We start from the raw sequence: 27,904 nt of genomic DNA on the forward strand, positions 1-27,904 counted from the left end.
CTTACCCTCTTGTGTTATAGTTACACTCATTTCATAGGACCTAAAATATACCATTAAGTATTATAGACAAACTTTTGAAATTTGTTCTGAAATTATATCAATAACCAATTTTCCCAGTTTACATAAGAGCATACTCTACCAATTTACTAATGTCTTCATACCTGTTTATTCCACTCAGACAGCAAGACTAGCAAAATTCTCAACACATATGCCCCACCACCACACTTTCCTTATGCTATCATTTTCACACTTAGAGAACTTCTGCATCCAAATTTCACAGCTACTACTCCTACCAATCTAATGGTGATACACCAAGACCCCATTTCTCGTAAGTTTGAACATATTAAGAGTACATTATTACTTAAGACTAAAAGACCAAGCCTTGCCTTATAAAAAATGATAACCACATCAATTTAATTCCATATACATACTACCTATTCAATTTATTGAAAGTTGCAGTAGACACAGTGAGCGAGCCAGTGCTCCAGACTGCTGTTCAGAAGAGACACCACAGAAGACACAGCAGAGACGGCCTTGCAATCAGCACAGATCCTTCCAAGGAGAGGTGGAGAAATAAAGGACAAATCTAGTTGTCTAAAAGACAATTCACTGTACACATTTTATTTACAGTTTTGTACACTGTCTTAATATGAATGGGACCGCTTTTCTACTTGAGCCATTTTTTAACCAAAGCAAAATAACCTAAGTAATACAAAGTGTTAAAATACAGCATAAAGATACAAAAACAGACTAAGTCTAATTAGGAATGTAATTATGATGTTACATTTTTTATAATCCACAATTATGTTTAAGGAATCACACAAACATAGATCACTGATTTGAATGAAATGCACAAATTTGTAGCAAAGCTTTGTAGTTACAAAAAAACAAAAAAATTACCAAAGAATGCACAAAATTAATGTTTATTCCACCTTTGTGTCATATTCCTGGATCCTTCACCAATGTTACATGAGGAAAAAACAAAAGCAAAACAAATGAAAAACTGAAATCAGAATCACTAATGTTATCAAGGAGGGAAACAAATAAATTAAAATCTAGCAGCCATCAGCAAAAGCACAGCAAAGATAATGCTGTGAAAAAGAAACAGAGACAATTGCTAGAAAACTGTATGCATCATACTCTCCTCAAACCAGCAAAATATGCTCCCGCATACAATGGAACATAAACAATTTTTTCCTGCAAGGTATGGAAATGCAAGTTGTTGGGTTTTTTTTTCTTAATATTGTAGATGGTTAAAATATGTTTGTAATGTTAATCCTACTAAGTTATAACAGAATGGGCCAGGAACACATTTATGGATTCTAGGGATGATGTGTACTGTAATTCTTTGATTGGGATAGCGGACACTCTAGCCAAAATTAAAAAAAAAAAAAAGAAAGAAAAGGGGGAAAAAGGGAAAAAAAACCCTCTAAAAACATAAACACAAAAGTACAAGACAAAGGCGAAAGAGACTTCTCATATATCTTAGCAACATTTAGATGGAAATCAAATTTAAATGCAGTCCACTCTGCTTTTGAAGAGGCTTTGGTTCAGCTCCCAAATCTCGATTGCTTGACGCAGTCTCCTATGAGAATACTCAGAAGGTGTCTTCTTAAACAACAAACCTATTTTTAGTGGTAGAGCCGCTCTTAGTAGCTGTGTCTGCATGGGACTGATAACCAATAACTATCTTTGGAGGAAGTCCTAACCTTTCCTTGTATACCCTCCTAGAAGAAAACAAAACCAAGAAAGTAATCATTACTTTTTAAAAAAAAATCACAATACTCATACAGAACTCTAGCACTCTTTCCCTTTTGAGTTTTTTTTGTGTCTGTGGGGACCACCTCTGGCCTGTGCTCAGGGATGATTCTGGACCACATCAAGTGCGAGGGACTAAGTCAGGGTTGGTTGTACGTAAGGCAAGCACCTTACTCTTGCTCACATACTTATCTTTCTAGCCTGCAAAATGCTAGTATTTAAATACTCGATATAAAGAATTAAAGCTAAACCTGAGAAACTGGAAATCACACACCCTTATATTCTGCATGTCAGTTACTGATAATAATAAGGCAAGATACTACTCCCAGAACTCAGCGATCACAGTGCACAGAATCTGATTAGTTACAATTACAAATTGTGGAACATTAAGTACTTAATGTATATAAAATGTATATAACATTGAGTACTTAATGTGTATAAAACCCAATCACATCAAAAGGTTTTTCTAATTCTTTGATCTGAAAATGTGTTTATCAACCCTCATAAATACTACACATTACGGCAACATTTGTTACCTCATTATCACTGCACACATTACTTGAGGGACTGCGGGCGTGACACCTGGCTGCGCCCGGCTATGCTCAGGGCTCACTGTGACCTGGCTCCACACTCAGGGTTCTCTCCCAGAGGGCTCAGGGGGTGTATGTGGTGCCAAGTACCAAACCTGTGCCAGTCGCATGGGCTCTGCTGACTCTACAACCCAAGTTTCACAAAAAATGCATCTTTGAAGAAAATATGAGCACCAAGAATACAAAAGCAGTAATACTGTTTAATAAGGGGGATTTAATCTGATCTGTGGAATTAAGACATCTTCCCACTTAGGTCTGGAGGTCAAAATATCATTCATGCGAAGAGGGTAAGGAACATCTGAAGGCTGAGAGACAAAAACAATGCTGTGAGAGTATTTCCTCATAAGGAAATACAACATCACAAGTGAAGAATTTGAATCTTTATTTCAAAGAAAAGTAGCAACATTAAATGAAATTAAAAAATAAAAAGATGAACTTAGTCCTATACTAAGTTCCTCTCCACTTGGGGAGTTCCTCTTTCTTTCTCTTCTACTTTCCAAAAACAAATAAATAAAAGGACACACCTCTTCATGGACCATGACAGCCGGTAGTTTTATCCATTCTATTTTTTCTTGAATAGCTTCACTATTGTGCTTTGAAAGCATTTGAAAATAACCGTGTACTAACTTTAAGGCTTACATTATGGTACAACATAAAACCTTCAAGTATGGGTAATCATTAAAAATGACATTTGGTTAGAATGCCACACCCAGAAGGGAAAAACAGCTTTCTTTGGAGGTGGAAGAAATAAGGGGTTGGAGACTTGCCTTCCACACAGACAAGTCTGGTTTGGAGCCCAGTACCAAAGAGGGACTCAAGCACTCCACAGTGACCCCCAAGCCCAGGAGCAAGCTCTGAGCACAGCCAGATGTGGCTTTGAAACAAACAAGCTTGACTTGCACCAGGGCAAGTGCTCAGAGAGCAGGAACACAAGGTTTGCATGTAGGAGTCCCAAGGTTCACTCCCAGCACTATACATCCCCCGACATCAATACATAAGGTCAAATTTTATTAATTAAGCCCTAGGCAATAATAACTTGCCAGCAGGTGGGAAATAACACAAGAACTACCACCTGCCAATACTCACTTGTTGTTAGCGTTATACACATACACTAGCACTAGTGTTTAAATCATTTGAAGAAAGATTTATATTCTCAGGGCTGGAGCGATAGCACAGCGGGGAGGGCGTTTGCCTTGCACGCGGCCAACCCGGGTTCGAATCCCAGCATCCCATACAGTACCCGAGCACTGCCAGGGGTAATTCCTGAGTGCAGAGCCAGGAGTAACCTCTGTGCATTGCCAGGTGTGACCCAAAAAGCAAAAAAAAAAAAAAAAAAAAGAGAGAAAGATTTATATTCTCATGGTAAATGAATAAAATGTCACAGGTCAGAAGAGTACTCTTCTATAATTTGTTAGTAGAAAAAAAAATTTTATAGAAACTATGAGTAAGATATTGTATACCACAAAACAACTCAGGTCTGTGACTGTTTTATGGAGACAGCACAAGTCCCCCGGGAAGACTAAATTCACCAGGAAAGGAGGGGGAAGAATTATCCCCAAGTAGAGAATGACTGCTAGTTCTCTTACTACTCTGAAGGTGACAAAGAGCGCAACTTACCCTATGTGTGTGACAGCCTCTCTGTTTTCACATTCAGTAGTCCATATTGCTATCTTATCACCTTTAGCTCTAACATTAACAACGGCTCCACACACATCATCACTATAGTCATCAAAAGACTCTCCAATAAGGCACAGCAGCTGAAAGAGATGATTCAACCCCAAATTACATTCAACAGATTACAAGTGGCTTGGTAAAAATGTCTCAATTTCACATACAAATTAACTGAAGAGCTTTAAAATTAGTAACAGGTGACTTTGGGGTGCACCTATACTCATAAATTAGGTTCTTTGTCCTAGCTTTAAAAAAATGTGGCTCTCTATAGCAAACAAAATTAAAATGACACTGCACAATTCGAAGGGAGAGGAGAGTATTAAAACTCCAGGGCTGGAGCGATAGTACAGTGGGTAGGGTGTTTGTCTTGCACACGGCGGACCCAGGTTTGATCCCGGCATCCCACATGGTCCCCTCTCCCCTCCCAGTTCCACCAGGAGTAATCCCTGAGTATAGAGCGAGGAGTAACCCCTGAGCACAATAGGGTGTGACCCAAAAAGCAGGAAAAAAAAAAAAGAACAAAAAAAGAAATCTCATTTGCCCTACTACAGCTTGTACTTTTTAAAGGACTGAAATAGCTATTAATCGTTAGATTAAGAGCCTTTTGTTCTGTATTTAGAAAAACGCTCCCTTTTAAAAAAAAAAGAATCTAAACAGAACTTAAAATCTTTTTTATCTTGGCAGGGTATGATACCCAGTGTCTCGTATTTTAAGGCATGTACTTACTCTACCACAAAATCACAATCCTGCCCTGCCATTCATTTCAACTGTTCAATAGTGGTACATATTTATAGTATTATACAACAAAAAATACTACCCATTTCCAGAACGTTTATACTCTTGCAAAATTAACTTTTTAATCTAATATTCTAAAATGGTATTTACTGATCTTTCCCCAAAGCAAAGTTAAATCCTTCCCTGTTGCCCACACACTGCTCGAGTCATATACCTCAGGCCCCACAAAACCCCTCAAGAACCCAGAAATAACCTTCCAAAAAATGCAGCTGAGAGTTCAATCCCAGCTGATGCCACAATGTGTTTTGACTGGCCCTGCCACAAACTCCACAAATCATCACAGAAACAATGATTTGTGGTCAAAACGGGGGAAGGGATGCATGAATACACCTGCACTTAAAAAAAAAAAAAAAAAGCATTCAAACATGTTAACTGAGATGATCCCTGCTCTGAAAAGCCTGAACTTTGAAACCGGACTACAGAAAACCCTCACTTATACCTGGTAGGTCCAGATAACATTACAACACATGTACAGGATTATCAAGCTACAGCTTCACTTCTTTTCTTCTCTGATTTAATACTCTACTATTACTATCATCCCACTGATCCTCGATTTGCTTGAGCGGACCCAGTAACGTCTCCATTCGTCCTAGCCCTGAGATTTTAGCAGCCTCTCTTTACTTGTCCTTCCCCACAGTGCCGCAGTACAGGCTCTTTTAGGGTCAGGAGAATGAGACCCATCACTGTTATTGTATCTGGCGTATGAATACACCATGGGGAGCTTAATACTCCACAAGGGTTGTAAAATACTGTTGTCAGGGAGCCGGCAACAGTCTACCGGAGCCTGTGGGGGTGCACGCTTGCTGGAGCGTGCAAGCTTCAGTTCCTGGCACTACTGAGTGCAACTCCCCCAATCCTCCCCCGCCCACCCCCCCAGCACCACTGTCTAACCCCCCCCAAAAAAGAGAAAAAAATAAAAGGGAAAAGTTTCATCATACAAAATGTGAAGTTCTAAAATTTTGATTCCTGAGCTGGAGAGAGAGCGGAGTGGGTACAGTGCTTGTTTTGTAGGCAGCCCACTGGTTTGATCCCCAACATCCCATATGGTCCCAACACTGCCAGGAGTAATTCTGCGTGCAGAGCCAGGATTAACCCCCGAGTATTGCCATGGATGAGCCAAATACCGGGTGTGTGTGTGCGTGCGTGCGTGCGTGCGTGTGTGTGTGTGTGTGTGTGTGTGTGTGCGCGCGCGCGTGTGTTTTAACATAACAATAAAAAACTTGATTCTTTTCTAATTTGAAAATAGGAACCAACAGGATTCCATTCATCAGTAAGAGGGCTGGGGGAGAGGGTGGGCACACACATGCCACGCAATAATCAAAATAAGGACCTCAGAGCTAGAATATAGATTAGCCATAGAGTTTTCACACTGCATGTGGGAGGCCCTGGATTCTATTCCTGGCACTGCAAAAACCGAAGCAAGCACTAAAAACCCCAAAACCTCATCTATGCGACTGAGTCATCTCCCCAATTCTGAAAGGTTGAAGCTGGAGCACTACATTCTAGACACACTCATATCCCAGTTGCCTAATATTCTTCTTTAATTCTCTGGACAATTACTCCCTCCTATTTCCTAAATAAAGCTATTCACTTAAGCTATTTACTTAAGGCTGAGGGACAGCAGTGTGGGTAAAGCACGTAGTTTTGCAGGAAGGTTCAACCCCCAGCACTCTGTATGGTCTCCCAAGCCCTGCCATGTCTGAGAAGAGTCAGAAGTAATACATAAGCAAAACTGGGCACAGTACAAAAACAAAACACAGAAGATTGGAATTAATAACAATGGTATTGTGGAAAGTGAAAGTCAATTACCAACCACCATATCTGAAGTCAGCCGGGGGGAAGGGTCCTCACTGAATTCTTTGTATTATTATTATACCCAATTCAATGACAGAACAAGATGAACCGGCAGATTTTCCATAATGGGTTTCTGCCTCTTTAATTAATTAATGGGGGGAGGGGAACAGAGCAACACCAGTTTCTAACACTGATCCATAATTTAAATCCTTACTGTTTCTAGCCAAAAGCGATCGAGGTCACTTCGTCTCTGCTGTTTGTTCAAAGTGATTAACCATCGTCCTCCTCGTTTGTTTTTCTCATCTTCCCACATAGGCTCAATGCCATCCTACAAAGTCAGAAGACAGTATTACTAGACAATAGCGATACTTTATCAGATTGGAGAAGATTACCAACAACACTGCCAACATTTTATTTTATTTCTCATTGAATGACTTCAATGTAATAGTATACATATCAATAGTATATAGGGCTCAAAGCTAGAGCCACAGAATTGCAAACTAGAGTCTTGACTGCTACTCATTAGCTAGCAAACTGTGGTTCATTTTAACTGGAGGTTCTTAGACATTTCAGGAAACAGCTTAGAGAAGTCACATACATTTCTTTTTTTGTTTTCTATTCACATACATTTCTATAAGAAAAAAATATATGCAGTAATGATGCAAAGTTCACAAATGCCCCAACCTCCACCCACCCTGAGAAAACCCACTAAAAAATACCTCAAGGATCTGTAAACCACACATTAAGAATTCATGACAACATTAAGAATTCAGGACAAATGTTGACATCAATTCAAATAGAGAATAGAAAGGGATTTACATGAAGGACCAGGAGGTTTGTACCATGGCTTGGAAGCCGGGCCTCATATGCTGGGGGAAAAGGCAGCTCAGACAGAAAAGGGAACACCAAGTAAAGTGTGGTTGGAGGACCTGCTCAGGATGGGAGATTCGTGCTGAAAGTAGACTTAGATTGAACATGATGGCTACTCAATACCTCTATTGCAAACCAGAAAAGGAGAGAGAATAAACGAAAGGGAATGCCCTGCCACAGAGGCGGGGTGAGGTGTCGGGGGATTAGATGGGAGGGAGGGATACGGGGATCATCGGTTGTGGAGAATGGGCACTGGTGGAGGGATGGGTTCTCAAGCATTGTATAACTAAAACACAAGCACAAGAATATGTAAATCTGTAACTGTACCCTCAAGGTGATTCACTAATTTTAACGAAAAAAAAAAAGGGATTTACATGGATAATCAAAACTCTCCTTGATGTTAGTCACAACTATATGCCAACAGATGCACTCTATTTCTTAGACTAGAGTAGCACAAAATAAATGCATCCTAAAGCCCAGTGAAGTTAATTCCCTCCCGTGTATCACAGTATTAAATATTCCCAAGTTTCTCAGTATTTCATATGGACACAGAGCAATCCAGAGTCTTATAATATATGGAATTATTAATTAAACATACCTTGAAAAGTGAGTAGTCACAGCCAGGCATTAAATTACTAGACAACTGGATATGGTTGTATAGACTAGGTGAAAGAAAAAGACAATTATAAACATGGAACAGGTAGTGCATAGTTACATGCTTATGAGACCATGATAAAAATAAACAGATAAACATCTGTGCTTGTTTTTCTATGAAGCCAAATGCTGAAATGGACTAAGTAGACCTTAACAGTGGTTAGTTCAAGAACCAAAATCTCTTGATTTTCAAGAAAATATGTTCCATTATTCTAGTAACAGATATTTTTGCTAAATTATACAGATATGTAAATAGAAGAAACCTAATATATAAAAGGTAACATAAGTAGAATACATAATTTATGGGGCTAATGAGCAATTCTAAGCAGACAAAGAAAAAAAAAAAAAAAGGAGGGCTGGACAGACAGTCCAGTGAGTAGGGTATCTGCTTTGCACGGGGCTGACTCAGGTTCAATACCCAGCACCCGGAATGGTCCCCTGAGCAATGCCAAGAGTGATCCCTGATCACTTCTGGGTGTGGCCCCAAAACAAAAAAAAAAGATAAATCAAAAGAAAGCAAGGCAAATTTTCCTGAGAAAGATAAATTTTCTGGGCCTGGGGTATGTCAGTAGACGAGATGATGCCTCACACATGTAAAGCACTGGGCTCAATCCTCAGAACCGTTTTTTTTTTTTTAAAAAAAAAAACCCAACTCACCAACATTATTATTCTTGAAAGTATACAAGAGTGGAATTATTAATGGTTTATAAATACCACCAATCATTACTAATCAGTCAGTATTTGGGGATTTAAACCCAGCTCTACTCTTGGAGTTTCAGTCCCTTGAATATGAAGTGAAACTTTGCAATCTCTACATGCAAACTATTCCAAAGTATCAATGTAGCCATCATTGGGGTGACTTACTCAGCAGCATAATGATAGAATACAACCATCATTTGTTCTCCAGAGTTCTCCTTAAAGGAAGATGGTTAACAAAATTGCCAAGAGTAAGAATGCTTCACATGTATAGACAAATCAAGATTTTTACTGGCTGTACGTCACTGAACAAGGAAGATGCTATTATCTTCTGTCAGGTTCTTGTGGGGGCTACTTCAACCAAGTCTAGAAACAGTCTTAAGTCCTTTGGAACACATAACACAGGACACTAGAAAATCTACCAAGTGGGTCAGGATAAAAACAAGTAAGGTTTTCCACAATCCAAAATCGCCTCCATGCCATGACTGGACTTCACTGTCTTGGGATGGACCTCACCAAGATATACTCTGCTGAAAACTTGGGTATGCAGGTTTTTAAATAAAATCTTGAAGCTTTCTCGGGGTTGAGATGGGCTACCTCTGCCCCAACTCCCTGTACTCTGGGAAACCTTGGCAGTCACATCCACACCCCAAAGCTGCCACTCGGTTAAAAAAGCTACTCCGGCCTTACCTTTCCAATAAAAATACTGAAGTCTGTGAATAAACACGATGACCTTGTAGTACCTGTACTGCAAACCATAATGCACAAAAGAGAGAGACAGAAGAAAAGTGTCTGCCATAGAGGCAGGCTGGGGTGAGAGGAGGGGTATTGGGAGACTGTGAGAGGGAGACAGGAACATTGGTGGTGGGAAATGTACACTGGTGAAGGGATGGCTGTTGGATCACTGTATGACTGTATGACTGAAACCAAATCATAAACAGCTTTGTAATGGTCTATCACGTGGGCATTTAATTAAAAAAAAAAAAAAACCCGAGTAAGGTTTGTTGAATTTCTCTACCTAATTACATATCCAAATTACATTATTATTGACAGTATCACAAGGCAACAAGAGGTTTGTATGATGATGATAGTAACTACAGAATTAGCACCACCAGTTATAAAATAACTCCATTGTTAGTTGTGGAAATGACTTTCAACAAAATTCAAGGACAGAAACACTAATGCTTCTTTTTGCTATCTTCTTTCTTCTTGGTAGTACTCAGAACCCTGACAGTGAGCTAATAACAAAATTTTGTAATAGTGTGTCAAAAGAATCCATACACTATAAAGACTGGATAAATCCAGAAGGACTCATGGTCGCTGACCAATAAATTCTCAGAGAAAATAGGAGTTCAAGTATAACTTAAACAATTATAGGAGATTAAAGGTTCTTTTATATGTGTAAATGATAAGATGCAATCCAAATTGTGGACCACGTTCCAATTAGAAACAGTTAAACACACAATTACTCAAACTGATGAAAGGTCAACAAACTAGATTAAATGCTTATCTGATTCAATGAACTGATTCAGGACCATTGACTTACTTAACCTCCACAATTAGAGACAAAACTAAAATGCTTTGACCAAAGGGAAAAGAATTAAACTAGACAACTAAACCTACAAACTGCTAGGGCTCTATTAGTGAACAAGTTTAATGCATGTAATAAGCAATAGCAGACAAAAAATAGTTCTATTCTGTTTCTTCTTTTGCTTTGTGATTCTAATGCACACTAAATGCTTTGTCTGGGAAAGGACTGCAAAAATACAGAACACTGTTGGAGATAGTACAAAGGTCAAGAGCTTTGTCTAGATGTTGGCTATACCCATGACACGATTCTGAATCCTGTCACTGTATACATTCATTCCCCCAACACACTGCCAGGTATGGCCCCAAAATAACACACACAGAAAGATAGGTCATTATCCTGACTAAGAGAATCCAATTCATGCATGAATTTCCAGATCACAATCTGATCTTATGTGTGTGCAGTAAACACTCAGAGGACAAGCTCAAAGGGGTGGTGTGCATGCTATACATAGGCAAGACCCCAAAGAGCTCAATCCTCAGCATCAATGACCCCACCCCAGCATTGCTGGGTATGGCCCAAAATCCAATAAATTTTTACTGAGAGCCAGAGAGTAAGTGGGTAAGGCTCTTGCCTTTTATGCAGTTCACTCAGGTCTGATTCCCAAGCCCGTCAGGTGTGATCCCTGAGTGCAGAGCCAGGACTGGCTCACAAAAATAAACAGAAAAAAATACTCAAAAGCTTCTTCGAAATACTTTACAGGGATCCAGAGAGATAGTACAGCAGATAGTGCACCTGCCTCACATGCTCCCGGCCCCGGTTCTATCCCCAGTACCCCAGACGGCCCCTGAGCAGGACCAGGAATGATCTGAGAGCAGAGCCAGGAGTAAACCTGAGCACAGCCAGCGTGCTTGCATAACAAAACATTACAATTTATAATTTTAATTCACAGGAAGGTTTATGGCCCCTGTCTGTATCTTAACTTGTTAATCCTCAAAACATCAAAACTGCTTCAACTACTCTTAGTAATCACAATAGTATGATAATAAAAAGCTACCAGCACCAATACTGTCATTCTTTGACACTGAATTTTGAGCAGTAAAATCTCAAAACCCCAGATGTCACACTGTAAACAATTTGCTGGAAAAGGGACCTTAAAAAGTTCTGGAATACTCAAGTACTGGGCAAAAGTATCTAGGCAGGAGCTGGAGAGAACACAGCAGGAGGGAGCTGGCCTTGCAGGCGGCCGACCAAAGTCCAGTCTCTGGCATCCCACATGGTCCCAAGCACCATCAGGAGTAATTCTTGAGTTTAGAGCCAGGAGTAAGCCCTGAGCATCACCAGGTGTGGCTCAAACCCAACCTCACACACCCGTACCCACATCTAAACAGAGTAAGGGGACAAGTTGAGAGAATTATCTAAAGGTCTAGGTACAATAAAGAGTTCACAGGCAAAGAATAAGAACAAGTAGAGATTGTTTCAGGACCAAAGGATGAGACGAAAGCTTTCTACAACTAAAGGAGAATAGTCAACAGTTCCAACAGTTGTGAGATGGACAAATTAGGCAATTATTCTAATATTAACATTTATCAAATGCTCATCTCATCCTTGGTTTTGTGAATGCAGCTTACAATTAAAAAATTACACAATAAAACATCCTGAAGTGGTTACTTACGCCCAAAAGTCTTCAACAGTATCAAACTTAGAGATCAGTCGTAGGTTTGCTTGCCAAGTTTTGCTTTTATCATTTTTAAAAAACCAGAGTGCCCATCTAAAAAAAAAAATGTCAGTATCAATAAAGAGGCAGTCTTACATTTCCGTATTAGTCACAACAGCCAAAAGATACAAATACCCTTTCACAGATGAATGAGTAAAAATCAGCCCAAGTACAGACCAGACTACCAGCCTTCTTCTGACAGCTGCTAACCACGACGAAGCTACTCTGTTATGCAGAGAAATAAGCCAAAGGACAAATCCCATCTTGCTTGTACATATGCAAGGAACTTAGCAGTAGTTAAATTCAGAGACAGAAAGCAATACGGTGAATCTCTAGGATTGGGGAAAAGGTAAGAAGTTGTCCATGAAGTTCTCATTTCAGAAGATGAAAAAAGTTTCAGAGAATGGTTGTAGTGTATGGAATTTCATTAGCATTACTCAAGTGTATACTTTAAAAATGATAACTCTTGGGCCAAAGCAATATTACAGAGTAGGGCGTTTGCCTTGCACGTAGCTGACCTGGGTTTGATCCCCAGCACCTCATATGTTCCCCAAGGCACCACCAGAAGTAATCCCTGAGCATCACTGGGTGTGCCCCCCTCCCAATAGTAAATCTGGGACAGAGAGATGGCTCAAAGAGCTGGACCATGTTTTTTGCAAAGTAACGCCCCCAAGTACTGTTGGGTTTGTTCATTTGTTTAAAAAGGCAAATCTGGAGGGGTGCGGGGGGGCAGGGGGGCAGTCAGAGGTAATACAGTGGGTAAGGCACTAGGACACAGTCAACCCAAGTCTGGGTTAAATCCTGGGTACCTCTTATCATCATTCCCGACCCCCATACAGGTTCGCCAGGAGTGATCCCTGTGTGCAGGGCCAGGAGTAAGTCTTGAGCACTGCTTGGCAGTGACCCCAAAACAAAACAAAAGTTAATTTAAAAGAAAGTTACTTTTGGGAACTTTGCAAATATTTTAAGCACCTACAGATCAAATAAATTCTCAGTGCAGTTCCATAGGGAATATAAAATACCATGAACCTTTAACTGATGACCAAAGTATATTGTTTCTATAATAATAAGGTATTTTTTTCATGGCATAACATTTGCTTTAATAATGCAGAGATCATGGAGGGAAAACCTGCTGCTTAGGAAGAACCATAACTGGCATCAAATCATACTAGTGACCGACTCTCACAGGAACCATTCAGTCGGTGTAAGTGCGGGTGAGCCGGCAGTGACAGTGCAGAGCGGGTAAGGCACTGGCCAACATGGGCTCCTGGCATCCAGCACCACATATGGTCCTGTCCTCTCAGCTTGCCAGAAGACTCCTCAGACTAAGTCCAGAGCACCACTGGCAGTAGCCCCCAAACAAAACAAGAGAATAAGCCCTAAGCACCAACAGGTGTGGCCCCGAAACAAACAAAAAAGTAAAGAGCGCCCTTTGTCACAGGGGCAAGCATGGGGGCCTGGGGCATTTTTATGGTGGTGAAGTGAGGACCGTACTTAAACACATCATCTTAACTACAATAAACCAGGAATAAGTAAATAAACAGGCCTTCATTCTCTTTGGAAAAGAACTAAGTAGAACTCTGTTCTACTTCCATTTCACTGCTAACCCAAATTTTTCTCTAAGACTCCTCAAAACTTTGCTTTTGGGTATAATAATATTTCTTACCAATTTTTTAAACTGGTACTCAATTCTAGATCCTCCACATGCGTGTTTCTCTGCTTTACTAAAAACTTTAGATTTCCTGTTTGGTAATCTTTGTCCCTAAAAACTAGTTTTATGTTCAGTTCATACCTGGAGGTCTTTCTTTGATAAAGGCTTCATTTAAGCCCCATTTCGGATTTTTGGGTCACACCAGATGGTGCTCAAGGCTTATTACTGGTTGTGCTCAGGAATCACTCTTGGTGGGCTCAGAAGGACCATATGGGGTGCTGGGGATCATATACCGAGGATTGCACGTGCCAGGTTGAGCCAACTGTACTATCTCTCCAACCCCATGCATCTTCGATTTTTTTAAGCATCCACTGACATAAAGTCCATTGACAAAGTAGTGCTTTAAATTAGATTGAATGACAATGTGTAACTGTTGGTTAAACTGCTTTTGTTACTGTCAACTGAAAGCATATACCGTTATTCATACCAAGGTATTGCAGATTCAATGCATTGGGCATATTTAAGCTTTACATACTATTCTTTGGTTTGGTATCATACCCAGCAGTGTTCTAGAAGCTATATGACTGTGGGGGTATGACTGCTCCTTGTAATGTTCAGGAGACCTTGTGATACCTGGGATAGAACATGGGCCACATTCATATAAACCATGCACTCAGTCTATTGCACTGGGAAAGAAAGAAGTAGAAATGACTCAATAGACTGGCACTGCCCCCTCCCCTGAAGAATGTAAACCATACACTTATCAGGCCCTGAGTTTGACCTGACATTATCAGTGACACTGCACTGCATAAAGGAAAACAGAAGCACCTTGATAAAAAAAATTTCATTAAATATCCATTTGAATGCATACCAAAATGTGTAACGTGGCCAGAGTTGTGGCTACACACTGTTGTAAGCGTGAGGCTTTGACTTTAATCCCTTCACTGCACTGCTGCTCCCCCAATCCAAGTAGGATCCCCACAACAAAAGCAACTGCATTATCAGGTGGAATAGGAGGTTGGGTTTTCAGGGATTTGCTGGAAAGGTGAGTGGGCTGGAGCAATAGCACAGCGGTAGGGCGTTCGTTCGCCTTGCACACGGCCGACCCGGGTTCGATTCCTCCACCCCTCTCGGAGAGCCTGGCAAGCTATCAAGAGTATCTCGCCCACACGGCAGAGCCTGGCAAGCTACCCGTGGCGTATTCAACATGCCAAAAACAGTAACAAACAAGTCTCACAACGGAGACGTTACTGGTGCCGACTCGAGCAAATCAATGAGCAATGGGATGACAGTGACAGCGGGGGAGAGGTAGGGGAATGGACACCATTTTTACTGCATAAAGTGGGTGACAAGCCATGGCTATTTCCCAAAGCAGTGAAGGCCTAAAATGAAACTTTTTTTTTTTTTTTTTTTTTTGCTTTTTGGGTCATACCACGCAATGCTCAGGGGTTACTGCTGGCTCTGCACTCAGGAATTACTCCTGGCAATGCTCAAGGGACCGTATGGGATGCTGGGAATCGAACCTGGGTCAGCCGCGTGCAAGGCAAACGCCCTACCCACTGTGCTATCGCTCCAGTCCCTAAAATGAAATTTTTAAAGAAAAAGTAAAAAGATGTCTCCAAGGTCAGGAGATGATTTTGTATCTGAAATGTCTGGTTCACAAAGATGAGTTCGATTCCTGGTACTGCCACATGAGCCCAATAAGATGCTGGCCACTCTGCTGCCTGTGGTCCTTAGTGCTCTAAGTAATCCTGGCATGGCAGGAGAGTCTGCACGTCACAAATAAATGGTGTGAGCGCCACAAGCACACAAGAGATCACTGCAACCTCCAGCAAGCTCAACAACCAGAATGTCTCGACAGCGAGAATGTGCGTGGGCAACGCAACTAAGCAGGTGTATGACTCCCAGTTACTGCAGCACCAGCAAGAGAAGAAGGGGAACAAAGAAAGCTGCATGTGCTGAGTGAGATCCCAGCAGCTCTGCTGTAGCTCTGCTACCTCAACTGCTGGGCACCACAGTGGCCCCCACCCCGCCCCACACTCTGAGCACTGTCACTGAAATAAATGGGTGTAAATAGCACACCTAAAGAGTATGACAAAACCAAGACTTCTGTATAGTCCCTATTCAGAGAAATAGCAACAAAGAAGGGAAAGAAAGGGAAAAATTGAGTCTACATGTGCCACTGCCAGTTTAAAAAATTCACAAAACTTCACATTTCTGCTGACAGATATTAAGGAGTCGTATTTTTTCTGAGACTCTATCATAAATTTTAAGTCAGGAGATCCAGCAACTAACTCAAACATTCTCCAATGGCCAGTGGTGTTGCAACATCATGCATGATGATGATCCATCTCAAATGCAAAGTATTTGCATTCCACACAGTACATTTTGACAGTGTTCTAGGATATGGCTTCTGATGTCCTACTGCAACTAACCTGGAAGAAACCTAATACTGTATCTGTAGCAACAGTGCAGCAGATAGGACACCTGCTTTGCATGCAGTCACCCCCAGTTCAATCCCCAATACCCCAGCCCCCCAGCCCCACCAGGAATGATCCCTGAGTGCAAAGTGAGGAGTAAGCCCTAAGAACTGCCAGAAACAGAAAAAAGAAAACAAAACTTAACAACAAAGGATAATACCTAAATAATTTTTAAAAGACTTTTTTGTTTGTTTTTTGGTCACACCAGGCTTTTTGCTCAGGGGTTACTCCTAGCTCTACATTCAGGAATCTTTTGACAATCACCTTACCTGCTATATCTCTCTGGCCTCTGAGACTAACTTTTTTTTTATTCTTTTCTACTCACCCTTTAAAATTATCCGACCTTTGTCATCATCTACATTCTAAACTGTCAGTCATTTAGAAAGAACATGTTTTAAATCATTTTTAAGTCAATTGTGATTTTCTAACTATCTTTACACAATTCAATGAACAGCTTTACCATTCTATTCAGTGCTCACATATTCTGTTGAACACTTTCTCATAAAGGCATTTCCCCCCTTGATTACTACTTCTTCATTTTGTCCTGACCTACATAATTTATATTTCTGTACACTTCACAGGTGTGAGCCCCCAAAATAAAATAAAATTTAAAAATTCCTCTCTATGCTTCTATTCCAAGATTCTGCCTGTTAAGCTCATTTCTCCTTACCAAGAATTAATTTCAACAAGCACCAATTACTGAGTAACTTTAAACCAATCTCTTAACCAGTTTCCCTTCTGAAAGGAAAAAAATCTGCTTGCCAGGCTTAATAATACAAGGGAAATGGAATTATTATCCTAAAGTATTCCCAATACTAGTCTTATTCAACTTTCTCTTCAAGTCTTTAACCTTTCTGCCTATGTCAGAAAACCTGTTTCTCAAACACTTACCTGTTCTGTAAAGGATGTTTAATATAATGTTCTGGATTAGCAACCTCCTGATTAGATTCTGTTTTCTCTTCTTCTGTAGGTGGGGGATTAGGAGTAGGGGTGGTTTCCTAGTAAAAAATAGCAAAACACTACTTTAAATTTATACATATTAATATATTAAACTTCATTTTGTCCTGAGCACCTTAGCTCACGGTGATCCTTAGCATCCCGTTTGGTCCAATGTGCCCAATATTGCCTTTTAATCTTCAGTGACGAAATTTATTAAAAGGGAAAATATTACACATCCGAAGACAATAAACTTCTCCACAGAGGTATCCCATGAAGTACAAGAAAGGAATTAAGACATCCCAAGTTGGGATAAGGTAATTTTCAAAATGGAAACCATCCAGAGGCCTGAGAGTTCAGTAAGGAGGGCTCCTGCCCTGCACGTGGCTGACCCAGATTCAATCCTCAGCACCCCAGATGGTCCCCCTAATACTGCCAGGGGTAATTCCTGAGTGCAGAGCCAAGAGTAACCCCTAAGCATCACCAGGTTGGCCCAAAAGCAAAAACAGAAACCAGAATGGAACACACCCATTATTCTTTTAAAGAGAAATTGCAAAAGCATTTCACAAAACAGATCACAAACCACTCTTAAAAAAAAAAAAGATACTAAGTTCTCCCTAGTATCTCTTCATGAAAAGCAAAAGATGCTATAAAATTTAATATTATTTCACATTATAACTTTTATACATTTTAATGTCATGTAGAATGTCATAGTCCATAACAAGTTTCCTTAAACTTTTCCCTCTCAGAACCCCTTTTCACCAGAGAACACAGCACGCTGGTAAGCACATATAAAAACACCTCAGATTCATTATGCAGTTAATTCTGAATCAATTTGGGGCCCCTGAACACTCAGATCTTTTGCTATGCACAGCAGGGAGGACACTTGCCTTGCATGAGGCTTCGCAGATCTGATCCTTAGCACCCCATTTGGTCCCCAGAGACCCCACCAGAAGTGATCCCGGAGCACAGTAGTTGGAGTAAGCCCTGAAAACCACAAGGTGTGACTCCCCCCCCCCCCCCGCCCAATAAAAAATACAAAGAAATGATGGCTCAAATTTACCAAACTTTTTTAGAAAGCCACAGATTTTGGGAAGGGCCAAGAAGGATAAGCAGTAGTAACACAGAAGCAACTATACCTAGACAAACTCAAATTACTGAAATTCACAGCGAACAGGGAGCAGTAAAAACAGGAAGAAAAACATAAGCCACACACATCCTTTCAGAGAAGTGAGTAAAAGTAAACTTCTCAACTAACTTCTCAACTGTGCATAGTAAAAGTTGCTAAATAAAATTTAAATTCTGAAAGAAGAAAACCTAGGAACCTAGAATTCACTGCTTAGAGAAAATAACCCTTCAGAAATGGACACACATATACACTCAAGAAAACGAAGAAAGAAAAAACCCAAAGTCCTCAGGTAAAAATAAAGATCTCCAATGGGAGGGAGCAAGCAAGTACATGAGAGGAATGAAAAAGTGCTCAAAAAGTATGGATAAAAACATATGCTATTCACATTTAATTTTCATTTCTGGAATGACTGGAGATGCTCCCAAGGAGTATCAGAAGCTTAGGGACCCTTCCTAAAGATTTTCAGCCAACCAGGGTAGTGATTCAAGTAAGGCTTTAAAAGAGATAAGAGATGGTAGCAATAAGGCATTTGCCTTGCACACAGCCAACCCAGGTTCCATCTCTGGCATCCCATGGGGTCCCCTGAGCAGCACCAGAAAAAAATTCCTGAGTGCAGAGCCAGAAGTAACTCCTAAGCATCGTCAGGTGTGGCCCAAAAAGCAACAATTTTTGCATTTTGGGTCACACCTGGTGACGCACAGGAATTACTCCTGGTGGTGCTCAGGGAACCATGTGGGATGCTGGGGAACTAACGTAAATCAGATGGGCGCACACAGAATGCGATGTGGAGACTAGAGCTGCTACCAACTGGACTCCACGTCAAAAGAGAGCCTGGTCGCTCACCTACAAGATGGTCACACTTCTATGTCAGGACCCTGAACTAATGGTTTGAGGCTCTTTGAGGGTCTTTGTGTTCCTGGAGCAAGCAGACGCCATTGGGCTGGCACAGAATAGGGACGAATGGAGGCTTTACTGGTGCCTGCTCAAGCATTGGATGACAAGTGATACAAGCGATACTGTATTACTGTATTTAGAAAACCCTAAAGACTCTACAAAAAAGCTGCTGGAAATGATATAGTAAAGGGGCAGGTTTCAAAGCTAACTTGCAAAAGTCCATTGCTTTCCTATATGAAAATAAGGTGCTTGGTTTGCACATAGCCAACCTGGGTTTGATCCCTGGCACCCCATAAGGTCCCCAGGATACTGCCGGGATTCATTCCTGACTGCAGAGCCAGGAGTAAGCCCCCAAACCAAAACAACAACAACAATAATAAATTAAATTAAAAAACAATCCCAGTAACAACTGGGCCTCAGAAAATCAAGTACTAGAAAGAAGTTAACTAAAGAGGTTAAAGACCTGTACAAAGAAAACTACAAAACACTCCAAAAGAGGACTCAAGGAAATGGAAACATCTCTTCAGCTCATGCATGGACTGGGAGCATAAATATCCTCAAAATAGCAACACTCACCAAAACATTATATAGACTCAGAGCAGTCTCTTTAACAATACCATGACATTTTTCAAATAAATAGATCAAACATCCCCTACCACCCCCACAACCAAGGCTATCCTCCAGAAAAAGATGAGGCATTACTTTGTCCAACTTCAAACTGTACTACACAACGATGTAATTAAAACAATGGTCCTGGAATAAAAACAGACCCACTGATCAGTGGAATAGCACTGAAGATCCAGAGAGACTCTCGGGTATATGGTCAGTTACTCTCCCATAAAAGAGCAAAAAACATAGTGAAACAAGGAAAAAGCCTCCTCAACAAGTGGTGCTGGAAAAATTGGTCACCACATGTAAGGAAAAAAACTCAGACCTCTTTCTAATGCCATGTACAAGTTTGATCAAAATGGATTAAAGACCTCTACATCAAACCTGAATTCATAAGGTACACAGAGAAAAACAGAAATCTCCATGACACTGAAACTAGAGGCACCTTTAAGGATGAAATGCCACTAACCAATTAAGTGGAAGCAAAGCTAAACAAATTGGACTACATAAAATTAAGAAGCTTTTGCACCTCAAAGAAAACAATGACCAGAATACAAAGACAGCCCACAGACTGGGATAAAATTATTTGCCAACCACTCGTCCGATAAAAGGTTAATGTCCAAGATACATAAAGTACTGGTAGAACTTCACAAGAAAAACACATCCAACCACAACTAAAATTTTAAAAATGAACAGAAACATCCTCAAAGATACAAAAAATGGACAAAAGACATGAAAAAAAAAAACTATCAAATCATCAAGTTACTACCTCATCAGAAAGAGCCACCACCAGTGTTGGTGTGAATGGGGGGGGAGAGGGAGGACATGTGGCGCCATGAACTTTGCTGACACATGGGCTGAAGCAAGAGTACAGTGGGTGGGGCATTTGCCTTGCATGTGACCAACTCGAGTTTCATCCTGACATCCCATATGCTGAGCATCCCCAGGAGTAATTTTTGAGTGCAGAACCACGCCAGGTGTGACCCGAAAAAGAAATTTGCTGATAATTGGAAGGATATAGGCTGAGTGAAATGAGTCAGAGGGAGAGGGACAGACATAGAACAATCTCACTCATGTGGGATATAAAGAAACAGCGGAATAATTAATGTCCAATGGCAGTAGAAACAAAGAGCAGAGGAACTGGTCCTTAATAGGAAGCTTGTCAGCTTTTGTGGGAGAGGGGTTTGAGGTTGAGGATGTGTGTAAGAAATTCAGGTAAGGGACCACTATAATAAGGGGGGGGGGTTGTCTGCCAAGAAGCAGGCTGCAGGGTGGAAGGTCAGAGGGAATCTGGGGATACTGGTGGATGGAAGTGGACAGGTTGAAGGGAGCAGTGTTGAAACATTGTACACCTGAAACTCAAGCATGAATAACTTTGTAGTTAAGGGACTCAATTTAAAGATTTTCTTTGAAAATGGGGAAGGAAACAACGACTTTTAAATATATTTCTATATAAATATTTATCAGGGAAATGAAGCCCATTGTTAAATATTTGTAAAGTTGCATGTATGAGTAAATTGCATTTTTGGGGCCGGAGCAATAGTACAGTAGTTTCCCAGCACACCATCTGGCCCCAGAATGCACCAGGGGAGATTCCTAAGGGTAGAGCCTAGAGTAACCCTTGAGCACGCCAGGTGTGTTCCAAAAACAAAGAAAGAAAAAAATTTCCCTCTTCCTCTTTTTTGGGGGGAGGGGAGAGCAGGGAGCACAGAGCTTCCCAAGTGGTACCCAGGAGGGCCAAGGAGCTCCCCTCCTGTCAATTCTCACCAACAACCAGGGTATGGTTATTCTCAAAGAAACCAAACACATTTAAAAATTATACTTAGAAGGCTAGAAACACAGTACAGGGAGTGAAAGGCCTTAAAAAACCCTGAGCACACATTTCAATAGAACAGAAAACACAAAATGAAAAGTAGTGCAGGTGCAGTTTATGGGAAAGATGTTAAGTCCAAAGACTGAGGCAAATAAATTATAAAACTAAAGATAGCATTGGTAAATGAGGTTGGAATGAAAGAGTGAAAAGGACCTTTTATCTTGGAAAGCAATGGAAGCCATTTCTTAACAACTCGAAGATTAAACATAGAATGACAGGTTTAAGTGCTATAATCTGCTTTACAATTACTAAAGCAGTGCTAACACCTATCTTCACACTCCATCCAAACCAAAAACTTGGTAGGTCACATTTATTAAGCAGCCACTATCAAACAATGGTCACTTTGTGGACTTCTCAAGGGAGGAGGGGCCGGGTTTTGAGCAAACCGAGCAATGTTTAAGTAGCTTAAGGGCTACTCCCAACTCTGACCTCAGAAGTCTAGAGGGGTAATTGCTGAAGGTGCCCAGGGAACCATTCAATGAAGATTAAACCCAGACAAGCAAAGTGTAAGCTCTGCCTGTCTAACTACCCTTGCAGTAGGCCTTGTGTTTTTATATACATTACCTCAGCATGGACTGGAGCGATAGCACAGTGGTAGGGCATTTGCCTTGCACACAGCTGACCTGGGTTCGATTCCTGTCCCTCTTGGAGCCCAGCAAACTACCAAGAATATCCTGCCCGCATGGCAGAGCCTGGCAAGCTACCCATGGTGTATTCGATATGCCAAAAACAGTAAACAAGTCTCACAATGGAGACGTTACTGGTGCCCGCTTGAGCAAACAGTGGGACAACAGTGCTACGGTGCTACCTCAGAATATTAAATTTCAAAACTGTAAAACTTAAAATTTATTTTAGATTTTCCTGGGCCGACTGGCATGCTCAGGGTCACTCCTGGTGGGGTTCAGAAAGACGAACCTATGGGGTGCTGGTGATCTATGATGTTCGGGTGATGATGGCTTGTCAATGTGGATTCCATGAGTTGTACCAAATGTGTCACTTGGTGATACTGGGAAAAGCGCTAAACATACGGGATAGGGCATATACCAGCATACTGCTTCATTCTTTTTTTGGGGGGGAGGGGAGGTTTGCACCCAGCGCTGCACAGGGGTTACTTCTGGCTTGTGCACTCAGGCATTACTCCTGGCGGAGCTCGGGGCACTAAATGGGATGCTGGGAATCGAACCCGGGTCAGCCGCATGCAAGGCAAACGCCCCCACCCACTGTGCTATAGCTCCAGCCCCGTTTCACTCATTCTTAACTATGAACTTAAAAACTGTTCATAAAAACCAAGTCAAGGTTGGGCTGGAGAGACAGTACAAGGGCTAAAGTGCTTGCCCTGAATGCGGCCAACCCTGGTTTGAATCCCAACAATACATACGGATGCCTGAGAAGGGGAGGGGAGGACGGCAAGACAAAAAGTATTAAGAAATTCACAAGTCAAATTAACTAGAAAACACCCAGCTGTTGGGATCAGATATATTTCATTTTCTTCATAGTAATCTAAGTATACTAAGTTTATTACAGCAAAATCATACTGAAAAAGCAGGAGAGGCAGGACGACACTGTCCCTTAAAATTGGCTTTCTAGGAAATGATGATTGTGGAGAGTCTACAAAGCACCTCGCATGTGGCCAGCTGTGGCTCGATGGCCCAGTTCCATACAGTGCCCTCAATATACCAGAAGTTATTTCTGGGAGGACCAGACCCCAAGCACTGGCCCCACCCAATCCCAATAATACCTGTTTTCTTTCTAGAGAGACAACCCCCAACAGTGCTTGGGACAACTGCCAGCCAGGCTGGCCTGGCTGGAGGCCAGAGGATCACATCAAAAGTCATGGGAGAAAAGGGGGGAAATTCCTACAAAACAGGTGATCCAATTCAAGGTCTTCCTTGGACATAGTAGAAATGGATTTCACACCTTTAAATTGTCCCCACCGCCTCCAAGCTGAGTCTCCTCAGTCTACTCATTCTGTCCAATGAGCTAAAGAGAGAAAACCATTTCCTAGACAGCCAATTTTAAAATGAAAAAAAAAAAAGGTAAAAAAAAAAAAAGGAATAATACCTAGCACTGGGCATGGCCAAAAAGTCATTCATGCTAAAGCCATGTCACCGTGAAAAAGGAGCAAGAATCTGAATTTCTAAGGGGCCAGAGCAATTGCACAGCAGGTAGAGCATGTGCTCTGCATAAGACCAACCTGAGTTTGATCCCTAGCATCCCATACAGTCTCCAAGCCCACCAGGAATGATTCCAGATCACTGTCAGGTATGGACCAAAAACAAACATAAAAAAATATCCCAGCATCTCATATGGTCCCCTGAGCACCGCCAGGGGTAATTCCTGAGTGCAGAGCCAGGAATGACCCCTGTGCATTGCCAGGTGTGACCCCCCCCAAAAAAAATGAAACAAAAAAAAAAATCTAAAGTTCTGGGATCAGAGATAATACAGAAGCCAAGGCGTGTGCCTTGTCCACCTTGACTGCATCACCAGAAGCATTCCTGCCGTAAGCCCTAAGCACAGCTATGTGTCACCCAAAAGCTTTCTGTCATTGCTGTTGTTTGGAGGCCAACCTGTTGATGCTCAGGGAGTACTCCTGGCTCAGCAATGGCTCGAAATGACTGTCGGTGGCACTCAGGCAACCTTTTGAGAAACTGGGGAATCAAACCCTGTTTTAAAAGATTTCTAAATTGCTGGGACTGGAGCAATAGTACAGCGAGTAAGGCCTTTGCCTTGCAAACCCCAGTTCGATCCGGGGTATCTCATATAATGCCCCACCCCACGCACCGCCAGGAGTTATTCCTGCCTGCAGTCAGGAGTAATCCCTGAGCACTGCTTGGGTGCCCTCTCAAAAAAAAAAAAAAAAAAAAAAAAAACCCACCACCACAAAGATCCTAAATTTCTCAAGAATAAGAGTGGCAGCCACAATAGTGCAGCAGCTGCTAAGGCTCTTACTTTGCATGCTAGCTAACCCAGATTTGATTGATTCCCCAGCCAGGTGTGATCCCCGAGAAGGGCCAGGAACAAACCCTAAAACACCACTGGTATGCCCTTCGGCCAAAGTACTTATATATAGGTACATACTAGGTCTCGGATGCAGCTCAAAGGGCTATGCTGCATGCCAAGAATGCTCAAGGCCTCAAATCTTACATTCCCAGCATGCATTTCCCACCCCTCAGCACCATTACTATGCACCAAAATGTCAGGCCCACATATGGTTATCAGCTGTCCAAGAATACACATTTTATCTGCTAGTACACAGATCTCTGGAGAGAGGTAAAATGTTAAAGCTAATCATCTCTAGAGATGACCTACCTGGATAGGAATAGCTCAGAGGCGTAATTTGATCAAAAAAGAAAGAAGGAAAAAGGAAACAACAAAAGAAAAATAGAAAAAAAATTACTCTTCGAACTTAAAATATGCAAGGGGGGCGGGGAGGAGATGCAGAGCTTATAGCACAGCAGTAGGGCCTGCCTTTACAGTATGGCTTACAAGTGAACCCTCTACATGCATGTCTGCCTGTCTATGTAGCACTCTGCTCAAGTGGGCACCAGCAATGTCTCCACTGTGAGGCTTTTGTTACTGTTTTTGGTGTATCAAACACGCCACGGGTAGCTTGCCAGGCTCTGCTGTGTGGGTGGAATATTCTCGGTAGCTTGTCAGGCTCTCCGAGAGGGACGGAGGAATCCAACCTGGGTCGGCAGAGTGTAAGGCAAATGCCCTACCCACTGTGCTATCACTCCAGTCTATGTATGTGAACAAAATGTTTAGAGCTATAGTCACAAGTTACATAAGGAGTGAAAATTCGGGGCCATATAGTACAGTGACTAAGGCGCTTGCCTTTTATGCCGCTGACCCAGGTTCGATCCTTGGCATCCCGTATGGTTCCCAGTGCACCTCTAGGAGTGGTTCCTGAATGCAGAGCCAGGAGTAACCCTTGAGAATCAACAGGTGTAGTTTAACAACCAAGCAAACAAAACTCTTTTCCTGTACTAAGCAGTGTTCCAATTGTTTCAGGTTCATTTATTTAAGCTTTACAATATATGTCAACGTAACTGGTTTCTGTTGAAATCCTAAGTGTTCTTACTGTCTGATATATTTGAAAATGTAATTTTTTAAAGAATAAGGTTTAAATAGGCTATACCAGATTGTTTTAACAGATCATTATGTTGATCGTGAACAATGTATTACTGATTCAAGACTAAAGCTTAAAAATAAAAAGCTAGGGGAAGGCCCAGAGAGATAAGAGCAGTTAAGGTTTTGTCTTGCATGTCGCTGACCCTGGTTCAATCTTTGGCACTGCATATGGTCCCCAGAGCTCGCTAAAGAGTGATGCTATGCACAGAACCAGGAATAAGCCCTGAGCACCCCCAGAAAGCACAAGTAAATAAAATAAAAAGCTAGGGGGCTAAGTATAGCTCAACAGGAAAGTGCATTTTCCAGATGCATAAGGCCCTACATTTGAACACTGGTGCCCCAAAATCTAAGCAAGTACTAAATACCATTATCTATAATAATGCCTAAATATGAGACAGGGCCAGAACAATAGTACAGCGGGTAGGCACTTGCCCTACACACGCTCACCCCCAAGCCTGCCAGGAGTGTGTCCCAAACACGGCCAGGAGTAAGCCCTGAGCACAGACAGTTATGGCCAAGAAGCAGAAACAAGGTGGGTTAAAAAAGATTATTTTAAGCCATTTAAAATATTTCTCCATTTAAACCTGAAAACTTTGTAACTTTCCACATGGTGACTCAATAAAAAATTAAAAAATAATAATAATAATAATAATATTTCTCCAAACCCCGCCAGGAGTGACCTCTGAGTACAGATCCAGGAGTAAGTCCCGAGCGCCCCTGGGTACAGACCCCGAACCAAAACACAAAAAGCCCTGGGCCTGAGCAATAGTACAGTGCATAGGGTATTCTCCTTGCACATGGCCAACCCCCAGCATTCCATATGTTCCCCCAAGCACAGCCAGGAGTAATTCCTGAGTGCTGAGCCAGAAGTAACCCCTGGGCATCACTGGGGGAAAAAAAGGAAAAAACATAGAAAAAAAAAAAAAAAACCACAAGAAGCCTTGCTGCTATCATCAGTGCACTATAGAAAAACTAACTTCTGAAGAAGTTTTGTGTCAACAAGTTTACCCAATGGAATCTCAACAAATGTAGAATGGGGACAGGGAGATGATCAATCAAGAGGGTTGGATGCACTAGTCCCCAGGCCCGATCCTTACCTTTCATGGCACCTTGAGCACTGCTAGGTGTAGCCTTGAGGGTACCCAGCACCACAGGCCCAGCAGTACCTCCGTAACATCCCAGACCAGGTCAATGAAGTGTAAGATCAACTCAGTCACGGAGTTAGTGGGATTATGCAGTGGGTAGGGCACTTGCCCTGCATGTAGCCAACCCAGGTTTGATCATATGGCCCTCTGAGCCCCCACTAGCTGTGGGTATAGGCCTGGGGTCCCTAGAGAAGGGAGAACACAAGACTCTAAGGGTTAGAGTGCTATGCAATGCAGTCAAACCTGGTTCAAGGTCTGAGCATCAGAGTGTAGGCCCTGAGCACTGCACCAGGAGGCGGTGGGGGAATTCCAACACCAAAGCTCCCTCCCCTGCTACTGAATGCCAGCCGATGGAGATGAAGAAATAGTACAGTCTGTAGGGCTCTTGCCTTGTATGTAGCCAAACCTGGTTGGATCCGTCTTCCCACACGGTCCCCACATGCAGTAATTCCTGAGGGCAGACCCCTCACCATGCTGGGTATGGCCCCAAAACAAAAGGAAAGGCAGCAGGTCAAGAATGATTGGCCAGGGGCCGGAGCGATAGCACAGCGGGTAGGGCGTTTGCCTTGCAGGCGGCAGACCCAGGTTCGATCCCCAGCATCCCATATGGTCTCCCAAGCACTGCCAGGAGCAATTCCTGAGTGCAAAGCCAGGAGTAACCCCTGAGCATCGCTGGGTGTGACCCAAAAAGAAAAAAAAAGAAGAAAAAAAAGAATGGTTCGCCAAAAATTGCTGGGAGGGGCCCACACCACTTGCAAACCACCCCCAACAACAACAAAAAGAGAAACAAACTTAACTAGGTATTAGTGGACCTGGGTTGTACACTTTTAAGTTTTAGTGGGGATCACTTGCCTTACATGTTGGGGCAGAGAGGAAGGAAGGAAGGAAGGGAGGGAGGGAGGGCAGGAGGGAGGGAAGAGAGAAAACACACACACACACACACAAAAAAAAAAAAACCCTGAATTTTGTCAAAACAATGTAGA

At 41.9% G+C, this 27,904-nt stretch overlaps 1 protein-coding gene across 2 annotated transcripts in view; it reads right to left on the reverse strand.

Annotated features, from left to right (window-relative positions):
- Positions 1–600: 600 nt before the first annotated feature.
- EIF4E (eukaryotic translation initiation factor 4E) overlaps positions 601–27,904 on the reverse strand; it is a 34,197-nt gene continuing 6,893 nt past the window's right edge. For both annotated transcript variants that reach the window (XM_055142086.1, XM_055142087.1), the window contains exons 2-7: positions 17,096–17,202; positions 12,032–12,127; positions 8,077–8,140; positions 6,823–6,936; positions 3,966–4,105; positions 601–1,727 (exon numbers count right to left, since the gene is read on the reverse strand). In XM_055142086.1, coding sequence (XP_054998061.1) covers positions 1,613–1,727; positions 3,966–4,105; positions 6,823–6,936; positions 8,077–8,140; positions 12,032–12,127; positions 17,096–17,202 — 636 coding nt within the window. In that variant the 3' untranslated portion in view covers positions 601–1,612. The remainder of the gene's footprint in view (positions 1,728–3,965; positions 4,106–6,822; positions 6,937–8,076; positions 8,141–12,031; positions 12,128–17,095; positions 17,203–27,904) is intronic.

The sequence above is a fragment of the Sorex araneus genome, chromosome 6, assembly GCF_027595985.1.
Source record: "Sorex araneus isolate mSorAra2 chromosome 6, mSorAra2.pri, whole genome shotgun sequence".
Lineage (NCBI taxonomy): Eukaryota > Metazoa > Chordata > Mammalia > Eulipotyphla > Soricidae > Sorex > Sorex araneus.